The sequence below is a fragment of the Anser cygnoides genome, chromosome 4 (assembly GCF_040182565.1).
Source record: "Anser cygnoides isolate HZ-2024a breed goose chromosome 4, Taihu_goose_T2T_genome, whole genome shotgun sequence".
Classification (NCBI taxonomy): Eukaryota; Metazoa; Chordata; class Aves; order Anseriformes; family Anatidae; genus Anser; species Anser cygnoides.
In genome coordinates, this window is record NC_089876.1 from 64,326,444 (window position 1) to 64,342,436 (window position 15,993).

Sequence of the window (15,993 nt, forward strand, 5' to 3'; positions counted from 1 at the left end):
GGCTGAGGGAGCTGGGCTTGTTCAGCCTGGAGAAGAGGAGGCTCAGGGGCAACCTTATCACTCTCTATAGGTACCTTAAAGGAGGCTGTAAAGAGGTGGGGGTTGGTCTGTTCTCCTACGTGCCTGGTGACAGGACGAGGGGGAATGGGCGAAAGTTGCGACAGGGGAGTTTTAGGTTGGATGTTAGGAAGTACTTCTTTACCGAAAGGGTTATTAAGCATTGGAATGGGCTGCCCAGGGAGGTGGTGGAGTCACCATCCCTGGAGGTCTTTAAAAGACGTTTAGATGTAGAGCTTAGCGATATGGTTTAGTGGAGTACTTAGTGTTAGGTCAGAGGTTGGACTCGATGATCTTGAGGTCTCTTCCAACCTAGAAATCTGTGATACTGTGATACCTCCAGAGCTGATGCAGCTAATGATGGTGATGGACTTGTGGAGTGCAAATGAACTGGAGGCTTTCTGGGTGCTTGTCTCTCCAGGGGGGTACGTGGGTATGGGGAATGCCAGAGGGCTCAGAGGCTCAGCAAAATTTTCCACTGTGCATGTGCTGGGAAGGGGTTGCTGTAACCCATCTCTTGTGTGGGGGAAAAAGGTGGGGATGGCATGTGCATCCCTGCATTGCAGGAGCCTGGCTATGCTGCAGGACTACCTCATCTGAACTGGACATAGGCACAGATAATGGTGCTTGTAACTCCTGTCCTGTGTATACTGCATTACGTAGAATCACAGAAAGGCTCATGCTTTGCCTTGTCAAGTAAGTCTTGAGGGCTTTTTTTTGAAGGCTATTGAAACTTTGTGGTAGGAGGGGAGAAAATGGCTTTTGGCTTGTTCCCCTCTCTCCCTGTTTTAATGTCTGAAGGTACACTAAATTATAAGGCGTTCTAGTTACTAGAAAGGAGTAGAAAGCCCTTATGTTGCAGAGGAATGTGGAGCTTGCTTCAGGTGCCTGTGCCAGCTACGTGGATTAGATGAAGTATGTGTCTGTCAGCACTGACGGGAGAAAAGTTGATTTCATTTTTGCATGCTAAGCTGGTAGTCCTGACTCCTAGGTAGGCTAGCCACACGTGGTCCTGACCACTATGCTCAGAGCACAAACAGTGCCTTCATGGTGACTGCCCCCCACCCCCCCTTGTACTTTCCACAACAGTTAATTAGGCTTATCCTGCTTCCTAACACTGGCAGCTACCACTAAGGAGACCTCAAAATGGGAGAAAGGGGAGGAAGGAAGCATGCCTTTGCCAGCACTTCCTGCCTCTTGAGTCTTGTTCTCCCATGTCCCAGACTTATGAATACTCCTGTTTCTGTAAGTGACACTGTTAAACAGGCAGAGTAAACGTGAAATGCTCTAGCTGGCTCCTGGAGTGATGATAAAACTTCTCTGTTAGACAGATCAGGAAAGCAAGAATGCTAATGCCCTGCTGCAGGCAGAGGGTCACAGAAAATGTAAAAGCAGAGCTTGTTCCCTGCCAAGTATGTCCTCCTTGAAACGCATGGTGACCTTTGCTTTTCAGTATCCTTGGGAGGAACCTGAGCTCTGCTTGCTGTGGGTGGAGCACAAAAGCAGACAGCATGGCCTAAAGGTGTGGGTTTTCTCTTTCTATTTAAATCCTGTCACATCTGTAGAGAGTCTTTCAGTCCAGTAACACTTCCCAGAAAGAATCAAGATCCTACAGGTTGCCCGATCACTGAGACCAGGAGAGGGAGGAAAACAGCACTGATCCCTGTTAACAGGGGGTTGTGTGTACTGAATCCTCTAAGTTTGCTACACCCAAGTCAGCCTTGATTCTTGGTTATTCACCAGGAACCAAAGCTGCAGCACTTTCTTGCCTTACAGCATCATAGGGAGGCATAAGGGGACCTTGAAGACCCTGGAAAGCAGCTGTAAGGCTACACTATGACCACAAACTGTGTTGTATATTATCAACTCACACTTAGGAAAAGAGAATAAATGCACAACTGCAGAAGAGGTTAGTAGGGACAAAGTAAAGGTGACAGAGGAATTAAAATCTTATGCAGGACCTGAAAGAGTAGTAATAGGCCAGACAGACCAGCAGCTTTGTCTTCTCAAAAATAACTTTTCCTTGAGCAATTCACATTAACTTCACTTGACAGAAATAGGCCATCTGAATGACTGTAGCTACACAAGTGTGCATATACCACTCTACAACACAGCCTCAAAAGACAGTTGCAGGACACTGCACCCAGAAACAGGGAATAGTGTAAGTATGAGCAGTGTCTGAAGGAGAAAGCTGTGGAAGCCAACGGGCAATCAAAGTTATGGTGGGGAAGGGGGAGACAGTTGGGTCACCTCCCTCTTAAATCACATATTCACAGGCAAAAAAGATGCAAGAGTATTTCTTTCAAACAACATACTTATAAGAAGGGAATTAGCATGTGTTGTACAAAAGGGTGACCTCCGGTCAGCTTTTTCCAAGAGCACTGGGCGTGCTGACAGCCATGTTCTTTCTTTGTCTGCTCACCTTCTGCTCCCTTGATCTTGGTCTCACTCTTTACAAAGCAATGGGCAATTCTGTCACCCACTCACTTTCCAGAATCTGTCCTCAAACTGTAAGCTGCATTACCTGATAACTGCCCCTCCTTTCTGGGACTGTGCACTCGAAACTTCTACTACACACCTCCCCTTGTAGCACAATGGTAGCCTAAGCACAAAGCTGGCTGCAGCTGTGGGACACTAGGCCCTCAGGGTCAGGTGGGTACAGACCATGGGAAGCTGCCTGGTGAAAGGAGCCAAGGGATAAGACAAACACCCGGCTACCACCACTGTGCCTGCACACCATGCTGAGAAAAACCCCAGACAAGCACCATCATGTCTCCCCACTCTGCATCCCTCCCTCTGAGGAAACCCTCATGGAAACCCAACCCCCAGCACACTCGCAGTGGGTGCAAGCAGAGAAATCCAGGCTGCAAAGCCTTCCTATGTAGAGAAAAAATGTATAAAAAATTATATATACTCACCCTTCTTCAGGAGGCTCCCAGCAGCATGCTGTATGTGGGCTCCTGACTGACCATCCTGAGCCTAGCTGTCCCTCGCTGGCCCTGATTACTCACAGGTTCTAATGGTTAAAACACAGTTGGGGGGGGGGACAAGCCCTGCTAACATTTTTTGGAGATTTTGGTGCTGGGGGGTGGGCACACGGTTGTCTGTGGCATTGCCCTGCTGTGCGCTACTCCCTCCAGTGAGGCAGTGGCAGATGTGAGGCAGCTGGGGAGGCCCTGCCCAGCCCCATCATGAGGTAAAATGGCGCCCACCTGGCCCCCCTGAGGTAAAATGGCGCCTGCCCACCACCTCCTCTGGCTCAGTGCCTCACCGTACAAAACTGGCTTGCACGACACAGTGATATTTGCAGAAAAGCCATTTTCTCTTTTGAAATCTTCCACGATGGCTTTTCTTTCTCAAATCCTATGCTTTTTAAATTTTTTAAATCGTGGTCTTATTTTAGCTCAACCAAATAGCTACGCTGTGGTGACTTTTATTAGAAATCTTGGGCAACCCTGACAGAAATACACAGTCTCAAGTTGTGAATCACAAAGGAAGAAAAAAGCTGTCTGGCTCACATTTACCAACTTTTCATTATGGGGTACAGGAAACACATCCTTACTCCTAACCCCCAAAAAAACAGAGCAGATGTGCTGACAGCAGTCAGCCATTCTCCACAAATGGCTCCAGCTCCCAACCCTACAAGGGGACAAGAAAAAGTGGATTTTTTGTTACGATTTTAGTGCTAATAGACAATGTGTTTTATGAAAGCTGGACCTGCAGCTGAGGAGGCTGTGCTACTGTATGCACATGAGCTGTATGCATGTAAGCATCTGGCAAAAGCCCCAGGCTACTTGTTTTTGCCACCCTGAATCCAGACTATTTCTATAATTTGTATTGCAGAGTGACAGTGGGGTTTGGCCAAATGGGGCGGAAAGGACCAACTCCTAGTCAAAGACCACTCTGGACACATACACATCTTCAGTCACCTAACACAAACAATGTTCAGTAACTTATTGCCAGAAAAGCCCTGTAATTTACAACAAACATACAACACTGAATTTATGTGCCTTGTGGGCTGCAGGGACAAGTGAAAGTCCTGTAGGAACACAGCCTAACCATAAAGCCATGCCACGGTCAACAAAAATCCCCTCTAGAGGGGACATAAAGGAAAAAACAACTCTTAGGTGAATCAAGCCCAGCCAAACCTGGGGAGCAGGTCCCTAGATATGCCCCTAGTCTGCTCACACCGATTTGAAGCATTGGCTCCCTGATGAAAAGCTGTTTCCCGTTTTGCAAACAATGAGTCACTGCCCGTGTTAATATTCAGGATTTGTGTGGAGTGTCTCTGAAATGCCATCCAGGTTTATTTGCATGCTCCTCTTCTTGACCAGTCTAAATGTGTGTGCCAGAAGCTGATGGATGGATCAGTCCTGATGCATGGACTGTTTCGGTGCTCTGCCTTTGACGGATTTTGTAGGTAACCTTCACAAAAGATCTTGTGTATGAACTTACAACTAACAGTCGCTAGTGTCTAAGCACCGCTTGCTAGATTTAGTCTTGAGGAAAGCATCTGACATGAATTCTTTGTGACCATCAATGGCCCAAGGGCTCAGTTAAAAAAAAAAAAAAAAGGGCAAATTGAAAATTCGGATGACTAGATTTTCACAGCGCGTTACATCATGTGGAACAGCACAGCCAAGCAGACTGCAGGGGTAGCATGTTGCTGAAAGCATGTGAGGACATACTGAAAGGTAGGCTAAAGAGACTTGCTTCAATGTCCTGCACTGCACAGACAGCATTGCAATGTGAGTGTATGCCTCCATCTTTTTCCTTTTCCCTGTGCTGGGTCTGGGTGCAATGACAGCAATGCAGTTTGATTGCTTTCAAAGGCCAGGAAAATTGCTGTGGGCCAACATTGCCTTATACCTGCTTTTTTTTTTTTTTCCTGACAGGTCCCTCAGAAATTGGCTGGAAATTGAAGGTAACAATTTAAGGAATGCTAACTCAGGAAAAATGTTGCCCCCCTCTCTTTTCTGTGACTTTTCTGATTGTCCTCAAAGGCAAAGCCAGTTACTGCTGGGTAAACTGGAAGTTTCCCCTGCAACTGAGATGTTTACTGAGAGTGAGAATGTAGGGAAGGCAGATCACACAGTAACATCCCTTTTATACGACTAGCTTTTACCTTGAACTGACCATCTATATCAAAAGAGCTACTGCTTTGTCCTTACTAGGATTTGCCTCAAGCTAGAGAAGCAAGACTGCACGCTTCACTCCATGCCAGGCACCAATTGCAGCCAGTTGAACAGCCCAGGTAGCTGTTGCAGGATCCTTTGACTGTCGATAGTCTGAAGAGAAAGAAAGAGACTTCTCCAGAGACCAATTTGGAGAAGGCACCTGACCCAGGTATTCTGAACTGAATTTGGGAAGAATCTCTTCCACCTTCATCTGCAGAGGCTGGCAAACTCACGCAGCACCACCGTCCCCACAGCAGGGTAGAAGGTGGAGTATTGCATTTCAGTACCCCAAATTGATGTTTCATTTATAAAAATAGTGCTCCTTTTTAACTAAAATGCCCACCTGCTGAGAACCACTGTCTGTTGCAAGATGTGTTTTGAATAATTTGCTTTGAACATGCTATAATGCTCAGCCTGTGCTGCAGCTGAAAGGGGAAATACCCCAGATCTGAGATAAGTGAGACACTGCATTTCAGGGAAGGGCTAGCAATGAAAATCACACTCTGTATCTAGCTTGCAGGTTTTTGTCACTGCAGCCACATAGTTACGGGTTCAGATGTGGAAATCTCACATAGCTAGACCCCAAATTCAGATTTGTTTCAGTAAGCATATAAGGACTAGACGATAACTGTAAAGTTCTACCCATGGTATTCCTGTCCCATGAAATTATGCCATCATTCTGTGAAATGAGTTTCCATTATGCTCCAGTTTTAAGAACACAAGAGAAAAACAAAGTAGGATAAGGAGCAATGAATAGGTCTCCCTTTTTTGCTAAAGGCACTGAGAAATAAATCTACTAGGAAATAAATCTACTGGCTTGGCCAATGATTGGTTACCTTCAAATACATGTCAAGATGTGCTTCTGCCAAACTCAGCAAATCCTGCAGTTTGAGGAGCATTTTTTGAAAAAAGTTGTGCAAAGGCTGTTTCCCTAATGATAAAGAAATATAGGCTTTAATTCATTTTTCACCTGAAGATCTCAGCTATTATAAAAACATAAATTACTATCACTTGCCTCATTAACTCATGCTTGTGTGTACAGTGGGAGCACACATTGGACTTTCTTAGCAGGAATCCCCAAACTTGGTGGACTGCAGAGCCATGCCAAACATCTGAATTTCTTGCAAACCACCATGAACCCTTAACCTCAAAATTTTTAGCTGGAAACCCTACAAAAGAAACAGTTTTACACACTACTTAGTAAAGCCTTATATACCACCACCGCAAAGCTGGCCGACTGCCCACCACTTGGAAACACTTGACTTGCAGCGTAATGCCAGCACACTGAGTGAAAATTGGTGTTGCTGCCTGCAGTACACGTGGGCGAGGGTGGCTGGACTTTGCAGCCCACGCAGCCCAGCGTGCTGCCTCTGAAATGGGTGCTGGTTTCTGCTGCACACAGGCAGACCCTGCTTAGCTGGGAGGCTCTTCCTAGCCTGAGGGTAGACTGCAGGGCTTTCTTTCTCAGGAAACAGTAAGTGGAAAAGGCAATGTTGGCCAGTTCCAAATGATTCACAAAAGCCTGCCAATCTGCCAAGTTTTTTTGATTGGTTTTGGTATGTGTAAGATGAAAAGGTGGCTTAAAAAAATCTAAATGAGCACAACTTTCAAATAACTAAAAGAACTGTGAAAGGTTTTTCTGTTTGTTTGTTTGTTTTTAGAATAAATTAAATGTTTTGATTGGCTGGAAACAGCTCCCCCTAGGTTTCCTGAAAACATCCTAAACAAAGAATTATTCTTGAGTTACCTCCAAAATACTTTTTCTTCCAATTTTTTGATCCAGCTATTAAGGCATAAAAATGAGTTCTCCTGCTTAGGGTTCTCATGAAATGCTGTATAAACCTGAACAGCATTTCAAGCTCAATAGTAGTGAATAAAATGTTTGCTGTCACGTCATTTGCTGCTTCAAAAAGATTAAAACATCAAGTAGGTTTTATTTTGGGTATTGGAGAATTGATGCTTGATATGACAAAAGGGCGCTGGTATTTTTTTTCAGCCTGCCAAGCTGCCTGTGGAAGAGCTACATTAGCTATTCAAAAAAACAAGTGGGGATTTAAAACTAGCACTGAAAGCAACAACTGTTGTAATATTCAGTCATGTGCAGGGCATGAAATTCAAAATGAATGATCTTAAAAACCACATGACTAAAATCTCTGCTCTGGTCCTGGTGGCAAGATAGTATGTAATGAACAATGCAACCCCCTGGAGAAAGGTTGAAACTTGAATTGCTTCCATAGCTGGAAATCTCTGCAAGGTTAGAAGAGAGATGACCCAAGTCTGGCTCATCAATTGCAATGGTGATCTGTTCAGGCAGCTCCTAGCCATTTCGTTTAAATGGCAATGCAGCTCAGTAGAGAGGACAGCAATGTCCCAGACAGAAAAAGAGAGTTTGCCCCAATCTGCTTTGCTGTGTGCAAACTGGCAACAATCATCTAGCACTTGGTAAATTGATACAGCAAAGTTCAGTTGGGCACATTTAGTTATTCCAGGTTGGACTGACTAGCAAATATAGTCCTTATGATAGGATTTCAAGTTAATGCCTCTTCTGGCTTGTAAATCAATTTCTGATGAAGTAGGTTCAGTATCTCAAATGAGATACTACTCTATGAAAAAAGTCCTACTGCACATCATCCCTTCACAAAAACAGGCCTATAAATAATGTCATTAGAGATCCCTTTCTCATCTCACAGAAATGCAAACAGGCTGCAACAGTAACACAGATCATGAGTTTGATTATTTAAAACAAAGACAGACTCCTCCCAAACCTCCACAGTGAGTAAAGAGCAAGATTCATTACTTCATGCTAACCTGGACTCCTGTGATGCAAGTTTTCTTAAAAGCATGTTTAAACTCTAGAATCATTGGATCAAAAGATCCTGAAGAGGAAAGATTGTATTTTCCTGGTCAAAATGTCTTTCATAAGGACACTTACTGGTATATTCAGCATGTGTTAAAACAGGTTGAAGCTTCTTCTTGTAGCCCTTTATTATATTAAAAAACAACAACAACAAAACCACGAAGAGATGTTCCAGGCTAATGCATGACTATCTTTGGGGTTCCCTCTTTTTGTTAATGTTTTCACAAAATACAAAATTAAATGTCTTTTCTACATACAGAACAAAGTAGAATCAAGTAACTGATTAGAGTATGTACAAAAACTTACACGTTGTCTTGTTCTTTAAAAAATATAAATATCATTAATGTTCAGTAGAATGGGCTGGTTTTATTTTTAAGGCTTCATTCTTTTAGATCCTTCATTATTTAATGAGGTGCCAGGTAGGCAGGAAAGGGAGGAAAGAAAGCAGGTCATGTTTTTTATTAAAGGTAACATGTTTATTTCTCATGAGAATTCCTCTTCTCTGGCAGGAGGAGATATAGTTTAGGAGGAGATACAGTTTAGTTCCCTCCAGACTGATTTAAGTTTCCAGGAAGCAGTGGTGGAAGGAAAGGAAAATAAAACCTTTATTATTGCTATTTTTTCCTTCATTGAAATCCTGTTTTAAACCTGTCTCTGTTCATTGTCACTGTAGAGAACCATCTCCAAAGTACTTGGATTAAATAGACTCAAGCAGAAAGACTTTGCCCAGGACCACATGGGAAAGGTTAGAGTGAGGATGAGACCACTGGAAGCGTTTTACCACCGACCCCGGTGGAGGTAGCAAGTGCTGCAGCTAGGGCAGCTGCTGCTGTTGCATCCCTGGGTGTGAAGTCTGTGGGGAGGCTTTCCATCAGGCACTTGAGCTGTTCCTGACCCAGTTTGATTTTATCGTCTAGCTCTCGCTGCTCTATGAGGAGTGCGGACTTCATCTTTACAAAGTGCTGGTAGTCCTGGAGCTGCTCCTCAGAGAGGTAGTTGCCCAGGATCTCCAAGACCACCCGTTCTCGACGGTCAAGGTTTTCCTTCAGTTCCCGGGCGTCTTCGTGCTGGCCAGCCAGCAGTTTCCTCTTCTCGTTCAGAGAACTCTGCACATACCAGAGAGAGCGCTTCAGTATCAGCAGCACCAAACTCATTTATCTCCCCTCTCCTTCCCCCCAGGACTGTGTTTGCCCCCTTTAGGGGAGGAACGACGGCTGCTAAGCTCCGGGACACAGAGTCAGGAGCCTCTGGAAGGAGGATGGATGAATGGGAATCCCGCTGAACAGGACTGCAACTGCTCTAGTCAGCGTGGGGCAGAAAGGACCCCAAGAACGTCAATAAAACTCGCTCAAAAGCAGCAACTACCAGGAAAACCTGACTTCGTCTTTTACAGCCACCCAAAGAATGTTAAAATGTGGCTGCAACTGAGGTAAAAGGCAGTGGGTTGTTCCACAACACAAACCACTACACAGTCCCTCCTCCACACAGACATGCTGTGCCAAACACAGCCACTGTTTCAAGGTAAAAGCCATAGGATCTGACATACTTGTACAAACTGGGATCAAGATTCCTGGGGACAGAACCGTGTTTGCTACTGCTTACACAAAATCAGTGAGGCACCTGCCTCCCTGTGAGCCTTTGGAGGTCCTAGCTTATACAAGCAGGTTCTTGTGACTGAGAAAGACCAAGACGCTGCAGTTGTGCAGATACGTACCCGCTCTTCACTGTTGGCATTTTCCCCTAAGCTACTCAGAACATTCTCAACCCGGGCCAGGCGTCCTGAGAGGGAGAGCAGGAGGTTCACCACCTTATCTAAATCGCCAATGAACATCTTGTATTTGTCAAACTCGTTTGGTTTGCATAGCTCGCTGATCAACAGCTCCACCTCCTCTCCAAGAGCATTATTCATCTTAATGTCTGCAAGCAGGCCTTCCTTGGCTTCCTTCAGGATTTCCAGTTTGTGGGTCAAGCTCCCGATGAGCTCAGCCTGTCAGAAGGGAAACACATTGCCACATCGGTTATTATCATGATCACACTGCTCATACGGATGACGACAACAAGAGGATATGGCTACAGTCCCTGAGGAGCAGGGTCAAGTCAGCAACGACTGACAAAGGAAACATAAAGAGACAATAAGCAGGGAACAGACAAAACTCTGAAATTCCACATTTAGCTGATAATCTGAATCTGATAACCTGATCAGATTACACAAAGATATATTTGTTCCATCATCAATGAACATCTTCAAAAAGAACATCCAATTTGGTTTGCCATATTCTGATACCCAGATGCATATATCTGAAAGAGGATAACCGTATGCACCTTCCTTCAAAAGGTTCTGTTAAGAGAAGAGCTACAACCATATCTCCTGCATCTTCCCAGCTCTCCGCCCCAGCCTGTGATTCCTTGTTATGATGTTACATTTTGCATGACCCAGAACTGTATCTAACAACTGGCAGAAAAATTATTTTAAGCCATATTTTAGTGACATGACAGCAGACTGAGCTGGCACTTGGTAGTTACAAAGCTCAGCAGGAAAGAAGGAATTGCCACGTATTTCCCCCTCTTATGGCACCCTGAAAGTACTGACTGCTCCCTACTATGCTGCCTCAGTGTTGAGGTGTAAGCCTCAAGTTCAGCTGTGGCCGATGAGATATCACCAATACTTCCTGGCTGTGCAGACGCTGCCTCATGTGGAGATGCACCAGGCAAGCATTTATACCAAAGATGCTCTGATTTTCTTAGTGACTGATCAAAGACATGGAGACCACACACTCATTTTGCGACAATGCTGGCAACTGTTTCGCTGACAAAGAAAAGGAGGCCCCCAGGGTTCAGTTACTCCAGAACCACCACTGCTGCACATGTGCTGGAGATCCTAATTTCTGTTAGGATTTAGGGGAAAGACATATACATGCAAAAGCAAAAGTCAGTGGCCTGGGGTTTGCAATTTTTGCTTCCATTCTGTCAGAAGTGAGAGCATAGAGAGTAGAAATAGCTCTTGATACAAGGGTTGGGCTATGTTCAGTCTCTTTTACGTACTCTTCTATGTTCAGTCTCAGTTTATGCACTGATGAGGCACCATTACATGTATGTTAATCTACTCTGCATACCGATGCTGCAGGATTAAATGTAAGTAAATCACAAGCTTGCCTGAAAATATTCTCTCAAAGTTTACTAGCACAGTCTTCTTTCCATCAAAACTGATGATAATTTCAAGTGGGATTAAAACTGTACTTCAGAGGAAAGAGGATCTTTAAATGCGGGTCAGGCTGGGGGCTGCTCTTGCAGCCAACAAATGAAGAGCACTGTTGAGGCTGACACCACTAGATGGTACACTCTGTGCGTGCTCTGGAGCTCATGGTCTTCTGGCTGCACTAGTCCACTGGCAGCTTCCACATGTATGCAAAAGCTTAATAAAATATGAGAAATATTTTCTTAAAACAAATGTCGGCTACCAGGTTTAAGCTGGAATGACTGGTAACTCGTGCCATTTCTTAGTAGAGTAGTCGAGGGGGAGAGGAGAGAAAAGGTGATCTTTTACTACATCCCACCTGGTAGGATAAGGGACAGCCAAAACTCCTTTACTTGGATTCTTCCCTCAGTATGACAGGTAGTATCCAGGGACAATAACCAACACTTGTCCTTTCCTTTTCCTGTGATGCTAATGCCACTTCCAAAAGAAAGATCCGAGGTCCTTACCAATTAATTACCAGACCAACTCCTGTGGAGAAGGGATCCAATCTCAACAACTATGATGGCAGGGGAGAAAACCCTATTGCATGGCTCTGTGGGCTGGACACGAAGTCTGGCATTGACCTCTGCAGGTTTTCAGGAGGCCTGAGCTGCTCAGAGGTGGCAGTCACTCCACCTGCTCTGGAAGATCTGCACAAGGTGCAGGCCTGCTCTACGGGACTGCCAGGGGCAAAGTACCTTTGTTCTTGGAGGCCTGGGAGCTGGACAGGAACTGCTTTGTTAATTAATCAGTGACTCTCCTATGATCCCAAACCAACATAACTCTTTTGGACATTTACAATGGAAATGAGCATAGTTTACCCAAATGACCTCTCAGAGTAGCTGCCTTCTCAGATAATGCCTATGCAAATGTTGTTTCACACAGACCATGAACAAACATGCCAGGCAGATCACGCTGTCTGGGCCTAATCACTCCCATCGATTTCTGTTTTTCCATGCCAACGTAACCTTTGAGGCCTGGGACATGTCCTCCAGTGGCAGGCACACATTTACTTGCAAGCCTGTCAGATGCTTGCAGCATGCCCGCTGACTCCTTGGAGCATCCTCCGCCTCGTATTTCATCAGCAGGCAGTCGATTTCAAAGTGAACGGCACCCCAAGAATCAATCAAGTACTGGAGGCATGGTGGGCTGTGATTACCTCCGAAGCTGCACACTCTACAACCAGCGGCTTGGGCCAGATAAATCAAGCAGCATATGACACACATTATCTGTACATGTGCAGGACCACAGATATTTGTATTGGTGGCAGGCACTGAGTGTCTTTAGACCACTCCAGAGGCAAGGTGTAACAGCTCCTAAAGACCTGACAAGGGCCTACCTGCATCTCAGATGCTCAGAGTTAATCTACTCACTCACTGCTGATAATCTGTGTTATGGAGCACTTCGATGGAGATCTCATTGTTTCTGTCACTGTATTAATGCCTAGTAGGGAGCATACTTTGTTTAGCACGTGAAAGCTGAGAACAGAAATGGTAAGGCAATGTCAAGAAAAGAGGTAAGCTCTCCAAGTCAGAGCTGCAGGACAAACTGCACATTCCCAAACACCACCCAGGCTCCTATCTTCTGCTTTTTTACCCTTGGCATGGGAGTGAGGATCCAGAGAGAAAATGTCGAGCTGTGCTAGAGACACATGAATTCCCTGCACTTTGACAAAAATCCAGTGCAGATTTCAGTGCAGGAGGAATTAAGGACTGTATTTACAGTATATGGGACTTGCACAAGTATTTTTATCCTTCAGTATGTTTAAACTCTGCTGACAAACAGCATGAAACATGGACTATGTTACTCTGTCCATGTCAATGTAGGACTTTTTAGATTTACAGGCAGACATAACTGCTTTTGACGTGAAGGTGATAGGTGTATAAAGAGGCACAGACACGCAAGTAACCTGTCTGAGACTTCTTGAGATTTGTGAGCTTCCCAACTTATCTTTAATTAGCAGGTAACCAATGTGAGACAACGACAGGATCAAATTAGAAGGCCCTGCAAATGCCCTGGAAGACAGAGCATCCAAGCCTACAGCAAGAATTGCGGGGCCATTCCTCAAATATCGCCTCAATACAAGAGGAAAAGGTTTCCTCCTCCCCTGCCCTGCTCTCCCCCTCCCCACCCAAGTCATTGCATCGAGGCTGTGCTGACTGAACTGCTGAGGAGCACAGTTTTCAGTGCCTCAGTGAAAACAGTAAGGTGTGAGAAAAAGGAGTAACCAACATTCCTCTGGAGGTGGTGCGTGCAGGCAGCAGGTAAAATGGGTAAATTGGTTTTGGTCAGGAGGAAAATCATAAGGTGAAACCTCACGCACCGAGACAGTGCAGTCACCAGCTGGACTCTGTTCCTGTTTCTAAGCCGAGCTTGCTCAAGTGACTCCACCTCTCCCTTTTACTTCCTTGCTATGGGACAGGGACTGTCTCTTACAAGCTGTATGCTCACCATTTGGCACAATACAGGCCAGCCTCAGGGTTGTGCGAGATTTGTACTCAAATGTGCAGTCAGATTAACCCTCTTCACTCAATTTGAGTCACCCCAATGAAGCTTCACAAGCAGCCTAAATGCAGCCAGCCCTCACGCAACTGAGGGCTGTATCAGCCAAACGCTGACATCAAATAGAAATGCACTTTACTTCAGGGTTTATTATTATTTCAGGAATGTAAACAGCAAGTGATGGTGTGTACTTTGAATTTACCTTCTTCTCATTGATGTCCAGCAGCTCCTCTTCCTCCCCTGCTTCATCTGGCAAGTCTTTGATTTTATTCAGCAGTTCTGCTTTGGGTGCTGAAACATTGTAATAAGCAGGGCAGGTGACCAGGGTTACAGGAGCTTCCTTTTCTTCTCTCCTACACCACAGTGAAGAGAAAGGAGGAGGTCAGTCTGGTCAGTCTGAGCCTGGCTTTTCCCATGCCTAGATCCATGGTGTTCCAGCACTCCCTCTTTGGTACCTTCTCAGTGCTGTTAACCACGAAGGAAATGGCTGATTCTCACCATCAGAGGGTGCACGTCAGCCGCTTTCATCTCCCTCCCTGTGCAGAACAGCACAGCCGCTCTGTTTAAGTGTTGACGGGTTAACTGCTCTGACCAGGAACAGATCCTTGCTAGAGAAAAATCAGCACAGTGCAGCTGGTGATGGCTAAACTGATCATTTTATTTGGCATCATCATGCATTACCACTTATTGCTGTGTGGTTCTCCAGCTATCCTTTGGAAGTCTCTACCTTAGAACAGCTACGCTGCAGGACTTGGGCTGATCTTTTTGTCTGTCTGTAATAAGAAGGCATCCCCACCCCTCCTTTCGAAACTGGGCCTCTCATTAGCTTTCTGCCCACCACTGGTTTGGTCCTTATTTTACTGTTGTACCTGTGTTCTTTGGACTGAATTGCTTCCAATTACAAAAATTAAGAGAGCAAAATCAAACAACACCTCCAGAGATGGTTCATTTCCTGTCCGGTCACCAAGCTCGGCATCGTTTTCTACATGGTCCAGAGAGGTGAGCTCAAAGGCCATGCACAGTCAAGCTCACGAGAAAGGGCATTCGAAGCTCCCTGCCAGTCCTCATGCATGGGACCTGAGAAACTCACTCTGCCAGTGAGGAAAAATTTGGCACAGTCTTGTCCTTAAAAGCAAGCAAGCAGTGAGTTCTGCTGTGACATTAACCCACAAGCCAAACAAAGAGTGCTTACGTGTTATCTTCTGCTGCTGTCCTGCTAGATTTCTTCTGTGTCATCTTCCTTTTCATGTTGTTCTCCTTCAGCAAGCTGGTTCCACTAGGGAAAAGCCCTTCCATTAAGTCCATGGTTGTCTTCATTTTGGAGTCTGGATCCAGGATATCAGCCAGAGACTTGTCTTTATGGATGATCTCTTTCGCTAGAGCCTCTGACTTAAGATCCTCTGGGCTCTTTTTCTTTGTCTTCACCGGAGGAACTGTGCTGAGTGTCCCGGAGTCTGGGCTGCCCTTTTCTGACTCTCCGGTGTTAACTGCTGGCTCTCTGTGGTTGCTATCAGGTTGAGTTGTGGGCTGTCTATCAGAGCTTTGAGGCCCTTCAGAAGAAGCAGGTAACTGGTGCTGCTTATCCACAGCAGGTGGAGAACTAGTCCTCTTTGACGCAGGCGATGAGAAGGACCAATTCTTTTCACTGATATTCGTGCCCAACCCTGTTATCTCCCTCTTGGCCAGGGCTTTGGGAAAGCTTCTGAAGCTGCTATGGACAGAAAAGTTCTGTGAGATGAAGGTAAACTTACCACACAGGATTTCTGTGAACAGATGATGAAGGCCTAAGACAAATACGTTTTCTTTCTCTCTCACTCATTTCTGTCTTTGCATTTCAACACAGAAAAGCCCACACTATGAAGCTACGGGTGCCAGATGCACTTCATTCCCTTACCTGGATGCTGCTGTTTGTCATACCATCACAGAACCAGTGAGTGACAAGTCAGTTTGTTTTCTGCTCATGGGATGGGGACATTGAATCTCAGCACCTTTGAATGACAGCCTGAGCAGCCCACACTTGATTTGTCCTTTTTATGTTGGAAAAGCCCTGGCCAGATTCTTCTCTGATGGAAGGATCCCTCCTCCTTCCTTGGGAGCAAGGGAAGCTGTGCTGATTTAAACCAGCTGGGCACCCAGCCCAAAATCCTATCCTTCAGGAAAAATTC

The 15,993-nt window shown here is 45.3% G+C and overlaps 1 protein-coding gene and 1 long non-coding RNA gene across 12 annotated transcripts in view; one reads left to right on the top strand and one right to left on the bottom strand.

Moving 5' to 3' along the window:
* Positions 1-250: 250 nt before the first annotated feature.
* Positions 251-11,238, top strand: LOC136790738 (uncharacterized). The gene is made up of 4 exons (XR_010831231.1): positions 251-1,579; positions 4,953-4,981; positions 5,232-5,403; positions 8,765-11,238. It is a non-coding gene; the product is annotated as an uncharacterized lncRNA (long non-coding RNA).
* The window catches only part of SHROOM3 (shroom family member 3), a 154,614-nt gene continuing 146,803 nt past the window's right edge, over positions 8,183-15,993 (bottom strand). For 10 of the 11 annotated variants that reach the window (XM_066996300.1, XM_048055005.2, XM_013193709.3 and 7 more), the window contains 4 exons: positions 15,021-15,539; positions 14,031-14,181; positions 9,806-10,078; positions 8,183-9,197 (listed from right to left, as the gene is read on the bottom strand). In XM_066996300.1, the coding sequence (XP_066852401.1) occupies positions 8,838-9,197; positions 9,806-10,078; positions 14,031-14,181; positions 15,021-15,539 (1,303 nt within the window). In that variant the 3' untranslated portion in view covers positions 8,183-8,837. The remainder of the gene's footprint in view (positions 9,198-9,805; positions 10,079-14,030; positions 14,182-15,020; positions 15,540-15,993) is intronic. The other variant, XM_066996301.1, reaches the window with a different exon arrangement.